Source organism: Ovis canadensis, chromosome 3, assembly GCF_042477335.2.
Source record: "Ovis canadensis isolate MfBH-ARS-UI-01 breed Bighorn chromosome 3, ARS-UI_OviCan_v2, whole genome shotgun sequence".
NCBI classification, from domain to species: domain Eukaryota; kingdom Metazoa; phylum Chordata; class Mammalia; order Artiodactyla; family Bovidae; genus Ovis; species Ovis canadensis.
In genome coordinates, this window is record NC_091247.1 from 210,630,148 (window position 1) to 210,638,997 (window position 8,850).

General features: G+C 35.2%; 1 protein-coding gene across 1 annotated transcript; it reads right to left on the bottom strand.

Moving 5' to 3' along the window:
• Positions 1–816: 816 nt before the first annotated feature.
• LOC138435970 (NKG2-A/NKG2-B type II integral membrane protein-like) lies at positions 817–8,399 on the bottom strand. Its single transcript, XM_069581303.1, has 6 exons — positions 8,166–8,399; positions 7,684–7,782; positions 7,140–7,193; positions 6,461–6,612; positions 4,012–4,112; positions 817–3,689 (listed from the first exon to the last, which is right to left on the bottom strand). The coding sequence occupies exons 1-6, from the start codon at positions 8,350–8,352 to the stop codon at positions 3,572–3,574; spliced, it is 711 nt and encodes a 236-aa protein (XP_069437404.1). The 5' UTR covers positions 8,353–8,399; the 3' UTR covers positions 817–3,571.
• Between the last annotated feature and the right edge of the window lie 451 nt (positions 8,400–8,850).

Below are 8,850 nucleotides of genomic sequence, written 5' to 3' on the forward strand. Positions count from 1 at the left end.
CATTCCATTGAAAGAACAATAGTAAAATGGCAACATGACTGATTGCATACAAAACCTAAGAAAATTATGAATACTATGGAATTGCTTTCATGTTAGAAAGGTATATGAAAAAACCTTAGAAACACCTCATATTTGAGCATGAAATATTGAAATATTTTCCCCCAGTATAGGAAAGATACTTATAAGACCTTTTCTGTATTATCTGTTCAACATTGGAAATAAAAGCCAATTGGGTAAAAATAAGTCAAAAACAAGAAAAAAAAAAAAGAAAAGAAATACATGAAAAAATTATTGCACCTGGAGGGAAGAAATAAAACGTGATTATTCAGAGATACAGTGTCTATTTACATAAACAATCCAGAGGAATATATATTTGAAATTATAAAATTAATATACATAATCAGAGAAGCCATTGGGCACAATTCTATTTGCAGCAGCAATAATTTCTACAAATTTAAAAACAAAAATGCTATTTACAAAAGCATGGCTATGAAATGTCTATATTTGTGTGAAATTTCAATGTTGGAAACTATTAAATATTATAGGCAGATCTCGATGGTGGTCCAGTGGTTCGGATTACTTGCTTCCAGGTGCAGGGAGTGGGCATTCGATCCCTGGTCACTGAATCAAGGTACCAAATGCTGAACAGTGTCATGCAAATAAATAATAAATAAAAATTGATCAATAAAATAGGGAGAATTTAAAGAAAACCCAGTTGATTGAAAGGATAAAGCATGATATTGCCTGGAAGAGTCAATATTGTAAGATGATTATCTTCAGAAATTATTGTAAAGATTAAATGCAGTCCCAAAGCAGTTTTTTTAAAAAAACTTTATTGCGTGTAATTTACAGAGCATAAAATTTATCCATTTAAAATATATAGATCCATGATTTTAAAATCATTCACAGTTTACGACCATCACTACTATCAAACTCTAGAGAGCATTCATCACTAATCAATTTGCGGTCTTTTCCTATTCCATCTCTTCACAACCCTTAGTAATCACTAATCTACTTTTGGTCTCTCTACTCCTATATTTGATATTACATGGAAATGGTCTCACACAGTATGCAATCTCTTAGAAGTTTGAATGCCATAAACATACTGTTGAGCAAAAAAAGTGAGACACAAAAGAATGATACCTATAATTTTGGATGTGTATATGATATTTCAATGGGGTTTTCCAGGTGGCACTAGTGGTAAAGAAACTGCCTGCCAGTGCAGGAGATGAGGGTTTGATCCCTGGGTCAGGAAGATCCTCCAGGGAATATGAAATGATAGCCCACTCCAGTAGTCTTTTTTAAAAATTAATTTATTTTAATTGGAGGATAATTACTTTAAAATATTGTGGTATTTTTCTCATACATCGACATGAATCAGCCATGGGTATGCATGTGTTCCCCCATCCAGAACCCTGCACTCACCTTCCTCCCTCCTCCATCCCTTGGGTTGTTTCAGACCACCAGCTCTGAGTGTCCTGCTTCATGCATCCAACTTGCACTGGTCATCTCTTTTATGTATGGTAATATACATGTTTCAGTGCTATTCTCTCAAATCATCCCACCCTCGCCTTCTCCCTCATACTCCAAAAGTCTGTTCTTTACATCTGTGTCTCTTTTGTTGCCTTGCATATAGGATCGTTGTTACCTTCTTTCTAAAGTCCATATATGCATTAATATAGTGTATTGATGGTTCTCTTTCTGACTTAGTTCCCTGTGTATAATAGGCTCCAGTTTCATGCACCTCATTAGAACTAATTCAAATGCTGGGAAAACCAGTCAACCATATGCAAAAGAACGAAACTAGAACACTTTCTAACACCATAAACAAAAATAAACTCAAAATGGATTACAGATCTAAATGTAACACCAGAGACTATTACAACTCTTAGAGGAAAACCGAGGCATAACACCCTCTGACATAAATCACAGCAAGATCCTCTATGACCCACCTTGCAGAGTAAAGGAAATAAAAACAAAAATACAAATGGGACCTGGTTAAACTTAAAAGCTTTTGCATAATGAAGGAAACTATAAGCCAGGTGGAAAGGCAGACTTCAGAATGGAGGATAATAACACCAAATCAAACAACTGACAAAGAATCAAGCTCCAAAATATACAAGCAGTTCATGCAGCTCAATACCAGAAAAATGAACAACCCAATCAAAAAGTGGGCCAAAGAACTAAACAGACATTTCTCCAAAGAAGATATACAGAGGGCTAATAAGACCCATGAAAGATATGTAGCTTTCTCATATCACAACATCACTCATTACCAGAGAAATGCAAACTAAAAACACAATGAGGTATCGTCTCTGCCAGTCAGAATGGCCACCATAAAAAAGTCGACAAACATGGGATCACTTTTACGGCTGGATTTTTTTTTTTTCTTTAATCCACGCTTTCTAGTGATGAGTCATGTTGACAGCATCTAAACCAATTAATCAGTCTTTCAACATGATGAAAAGAAAGACAATCAGATAACATGCCTCTTGATGAGATACAGTAAGGAAGTAAAACATATGATTTTCACGATTTATTCTTGAAATAAAATAATTAAATGAAAGCCAAAAATAATTAAACTTAGTTCCACTACCTTTTTTTTTTTTTTAGGAAATAAAAGGCCAAAAGGAGTGCATTAAATAACACCATAGGAGTGCATTTAGCAAAATCTTGAATACAGAATATTTTCTAGGACAAATTATACATATATATGTATGACATGCATATGTATGACATCGGGGATTTTGAACAATAAATAGCTGTTCAGGAACAATAAGAATTTATTGTTAACTTTTTCAGATATGATAATATGATTGTGATTTCTTTTCTTCAAAAAAAGGCAAAACAGAGTTATCACTTTTTTTTCTGCCATGGTGCACAGATTTTAGGATCTTAGTTTCCTCATCAGGGATTGAACCCGGCCTCCACAGTGAAGGCACTGTATCCTAATCATTGGACTGCAAGGGAATTCCCAAGAATTATCTTTTAAAGACATTTATGGATGAAATGATATCTGAAATTTGTTCTAACATAATCCAGTCGGGGTGGGGCATTGTTAAGCGCATAAATAAAACAAAATTGGATGTACATTGATAACTCTTTAATCTAGGACAAGGAACATGTTGTAAACATTGATTGTCAACTTTTATATGTTTGAAAATGTCCATAATGAAACATATTAAGAAAAAAAAAAAGTCGACAAACAACAATAGCTGGAGAGGGTGTGGAGAAAAAGGAAACCCTCTTACACTGTTGATGGGAATGCAAACTGGTACAGCCACTATGGAGAACAGTGTGGAAATTCCTTAAAAATCTGGGAATAGAACCAGTCCAATATTCTTAACTGGAGAATTCCTTGGACAGAGAAGCTTGACAGCCTATAGTCCATGGGGTCTCAAAGAGTCAGACACAACTGAACGAATGAGCACACACAATTATATTTCAACTGTTTTTGAAAAACTTTCATTATCAGAAAAAAAAATAAAATTCATTTTTAAATTTATGCAGTCAGAATATTATTTGCATTTCGTAAAAGGTCAAGTTACCCAACAGCATCCAAACTCATGTTTTAATTCTCAAGCTTGTGCTTGCAATGGTATACATTTGGAAACTGACAGTCTTCTGCTATTATGCCTCGTACAGATTGTACAGCACAGTTATGTTCACCAGGTAAATAGTCTGTTATCCTGTTATGGAAAAATGCATAATTCTGTTATATTCTATGAAGACAACTCAGGAAACAATAGCATTTTCCATGTAACTGTAATACAAGATAGTTTGAAAATGGGTAATGAAGTCTTTAATAAAATTTCAGTAAGAGCTTGTTACTCAGAAATTGGGCTACAGAGTAGCTTATTTTTCAACATTGGTATTAACATTTTATTAACTTTCAATATCTTCCTTCAGCTTTCTATAATTTGACTAAAACAAATGTATTTGTATTATTTTTAAAATATTTCTTTTTTTGTATTTTTCCTCCTCTATATAGCATTCTTTTTACAAACTTACTGTAGTTTGCAAGTTGAACCATTTAGCCACATCCAAGGATGACCGCGGCCTGCACGAGAGACTTGAATCCACGATGTAATTGATAGGGACATCAGAAATTCCTAGCCCAAAATAAAGAATTTTCACTTAAATAGTCATTATGAAACATTTTTGTTAATTTTTAAAATGCAAGTCAAAAGATGTGTTCTTTCATAGCATCTTTCTTTCTTTGAACAAATTGAGCATGTTAGATTCTAATCTAACACTAAGAAACATGAGTTGAAAGTTTGAAGTTTTAATAGTGCCATAAATATTAAGAAATATCTGTACTTTTGATTGAACATCAACTCAACATTTATACTTATCAGTTTCACTGTGTTCTAATGTTAATAAGGAAAATTGCTTTTTTTCGACAGCCAGTTAATAAAGGGAATATTTACAAAGACATGAATTAGTTGTAGAGATCATACAAAAGAAAACACCTGGCATAACAACTTGGGGATACTTAGAGCTGTGAACTACATCTAACATTAAGCCTCAGGGGTAAGAAGGTGGAGTAATTGAATATGTGCAATGAAGAAAATTCTGATTCATATAATTTCATTTTTCCTCATGTCAAAACTAACATGCTGCTGCTACTGCTGCTGCTAAGTAGCTTCAGTCGTGTCCGACTCTGTGCGACTCCATAGACGGCAGCCCACCAGGCTCCCCCGTCCCTGGGATTCTCCAGGCAGGAACACTGGAGTGGGTTGCCATTTCCTTCTCCAATGCATGAAAAGTGAAAGTGAGGTCGCTCAGTCATTTCCAACCCTCAGCGACCCCATGAACTGCAACCTTCCAGGATCCTCCGTCCATGGGATTTTCTAGGCAAGAGTACTGGAGTGGGGTGCCATCAAAACTAACATAGCAAGGCTTTAAATAAGCTTATAGATTCCATGACATTCATTTTTCTGGATATTGTGACAATATCAATGGATTTCTCTACTATTATATGTTTCTCAGAATTTCAGTTTCAGAGGGAAATTAAGGAAATGAAATTGAGAAAATAAGTGACAGGAGAGCCGAAGAATTGGTTTTCTGAGCCTGACACCGTTCTTTGACTAGATAAACCCCAAAGCCATCTGTTTCTGTATTGGTGGAATCCAGTGGACCAGACAAGGGGCCAGAGACTCATTTCTCTCTGCTCCTCCCTGCTAAGGTCAACTGTAAACATGGGAACTAATGAAAGACATGAGAAAGGAGAACTCTGAAAGGTGGATATAGAAGGGTGATGTGGCCTGAGACTTCCCAGCAGCCCCACTCCTCTGTAATCGCTAATCACTTCTCCGTGATGAGAGAACAAGGTGGGAGGTGAGGGAATGATAATTAGGGGCATCTTGTAGCTCCCCACAACCAGGTGAAAGTGACCTTGGCCTCTTACTTCCCAAAAACCCAATACCTAAGCTAGCTGTTGGGGGTAGCACATGTAAGCCATTCCTTCTGTGTGTTGAGAGAATCGTGTAGGCAACACCAGGTAAGCCTTACAAGGTGATCCCTCAGGACACTTACTAACAAGGAGCAGTCAGAGAAATTGCTTCTGTTTCCTCCACTGAGAGACACTAGGGCTGGGTGATAGGGTAGGGGTGGGACCAGCAAATGGGATGTCTTGACTAAAGCTACTGAAGCTAGGAAGCCTCTCTATCCCTGAGGGTGTAAGACTCCATCTCCACCCAGAGGCATTGGAAAGAATGGATCTTAAATGTTGAATTCACACAATGAGCTGTGGAAATTTACAAATGTCACATAAATGCAAGAATTTGGAGGAACTGCAAAATATCATGTGGCAGTGATGAGACAGGGACTACCTGTATGATTCCATGTCCTGGAGTAGAAAATGGCAACCCACTTCAGTATTCTTGCCTGGAAAATTCCGTGGCCACAGGAGCCTGACAGGCTGAAGTTAATGAGGTTGCAAAGAGTCAGACACGATTGAACGACTAAGCACGAACACGGGATTCCATGGATATGATTCAAAAGCAATCAAAGAGATTCTATAATATCAAAAGTCAGGACAGTGAGTAAATTAGGAGGTGGAGAAGTGATAAGGTATTACAGAGGGGTTGGGGGCTGCTGGGAAGTTGAAACTTGTATTCCATGATCTGATGTGCAATTACATAATTCTATAGGCAAAATCATGTTTATTTTCCTTGCTGTATGGTAAAATTAGCACAATGTAATTTAGAATTTAATAGCATTTGCAGAAGCACGGTTTTTTATGAAAAGCAAGAACCAGAAGTTAATACACATGCATGAATGGTATAAAAATGTAAATAAAGTATCATAAAGTTGCATTCCATTGTTTAATGGAATACTAGCAGACCTTAAAATAAACAAGCTACAAATATGTACAAAAGCACAAGTGAATCCTAACAAATAAAATGTTGACTAAATCAAGCCTTCAGCAAAGTGTTGGAAACATTGAATATCTTACCATTTCCTCTTCATTATCTATATAAAGCAGAGTAGAATTCTTAGTAGCACAGGATATCAAACTCTCATTCCATGACTTTTTTTCCAGACTAGTAGAATAGCAATTGTTGGAATATGTAAGCCAGTCTTTTGGGCAATGACCACAATGACATTCTGAGGAAAGATTATGAATTACTATTCAAAAACAGTTTGAATATGAAAAATAAAAATTAACTTACACATATGCATAGAGGTAGACATATGTATGCATACACACATATATATATATAATAACATATCTATGCAACCTCAAGGCTGGTACATATATAATAAATCTCATTCATGCATTCATAGAGAGGGTCTGTCTTTAATATATGTCCCCATATAAAGCAAACACATAGAAATATCTCCTCTTTACATGCCCTGAAAATCAAGAAATGAAACTTCTATTTTAGAATAGCAAAATTATTTGTCTCTTATATTATAGCAGGAGGAAATTACAGCCAATTGCCAACAATGGATATGGTGAGCATATTATTGCATAGGGAGAGGCACTCTCCTATAATCATTCATTTATGAATGTTTATTGCCTGATTTTATAAATGATGTTCTATCCCCAAGTCTATTCTTATTTTCACTAGCCTAAGATAGAGACAAAAATGGACTGTATTCATATCAGAACTTTGAAAATCATTATGTACCTTTATGGAGCCTTGTTATGAGAGAGGAGTAATTCTGTTCCTGTATTACAGTAGCTACAAAATTAATCATTAAAAAGTTAATATTGCTTTAAGTAAATTATAATGATTTTAGTTTGTAAGCTTGAGAATTCAGTTTATTGTTTAAAATTAGAGTAATCTGAAATAAAACTGATTTAGCAAGAAAAATTAATTAGGTAATGAAGACATGATGGAAAAAATATTTCAAAAACCTAATGGAACAAACTTCACCACGTCTTACAGTATTTGCTTTAACCAATCTCAAGAATTAATTTGTATTTCTCATTAAGATCTTTAAATCTCCTAAAGCATGCTTTTGAGTTATGAAATCAGAATATACATATACATGCTCTCTGTAATTCTCCTGTGTTGTATATTTCTGACAAATTAGATATAACATACTGCATTTATTCTAAATGCATGTATTTTAATGATAGACACATTCTATAATATTATGAAATGTTTAGCAGCACTGACCATCAGTAAAGTGATAAATTCCCTTACAGTTTTTCAAAAATGTACTTACAGGGAGTAACAATGACCACTGTCAACACAGTGGACATCAAGACAAAGCAGATGATTCCCAGGATCCCAGCAATGAACTTCTCTGGAGGTGATGGTGAACCTGCAGGGACAGAAAAGTAAACTGAGAAAGGAGTGATGGGGACAGTTGCTTAGCGTTTACATACACAAGAACCCACACACACACAGAATTATGGATATAAACTTGGACCCCAACCCATTTTGACCACTGTAGTCTTTCTAGAATATACCATTGCATTTTCAGCAAATATAAGACAACATGAGTTGTTGATTAAAGATTTCAAATGATAGTAATGCCAGAATAAAAGTAGTCCTCCGATTTCACATCAGAATCCCATATCCAGCTTTAAGTTCTGTTCCTTGAAGTGAAAAACATGTGAGCTTATCCCCTACTCTTTCTCCACACCTCTGCACCCCCACCGCACATCCTAGAACAGTTCCATTGTGTGTCTAGTAAGCGTTTACCTTTGGAGTGGTAATTCTTGTCGTTCCCATGAAGATTCTGAGAATCATTTTGAAGATTTAATTCTACATATGTTAATTCCTGCTCAGTCATTGAAATGGAACTTTTAGAAACCTTAGATTTTATTTTCTGCCTCTTTGAGTTCTTGACTCCCTTCAGTTCTGCATAGGTTACTCCTTGGTTATTCATCTCTGCAGCTGAGTGAGACCAAGGACTCTGCTTTAAGTGAACTGAGATTGAGTGGTGTATGTGAGATAAGAACCCTGGTATAATGACACAGGCGGGGCAAAGAGCTTAGCGCTCACTTTGTAGCTGAACAAACTTAAAGCCTGGTTCTAAATTCCTTAGAACTTTAAACAAGTTTTTTTTTTTTATGATAGAATGCTTTTTTGAAAAAGATATTCTATATTTGACACATATATTATTGATTGAAACAATGAAAAGCAATAAATTAGGGAGGTATAAAGAAGTTCATGAACAATAATATCCTTATTAAGTCAGATTCCATGGAAATATTTTAAAACCATCATAGTGCATGTGTTAAAATTAAAATGTTCTGTTAACAAGAGAGATTCACCCATATTTGTGATAATTTTGAAATTTAATAATGGTTAAAAACAGTTCTTTAAAGATGAGGAGAGAGTAATGTTGACATATACAATAATTTCCTACACTAAACTACATTAT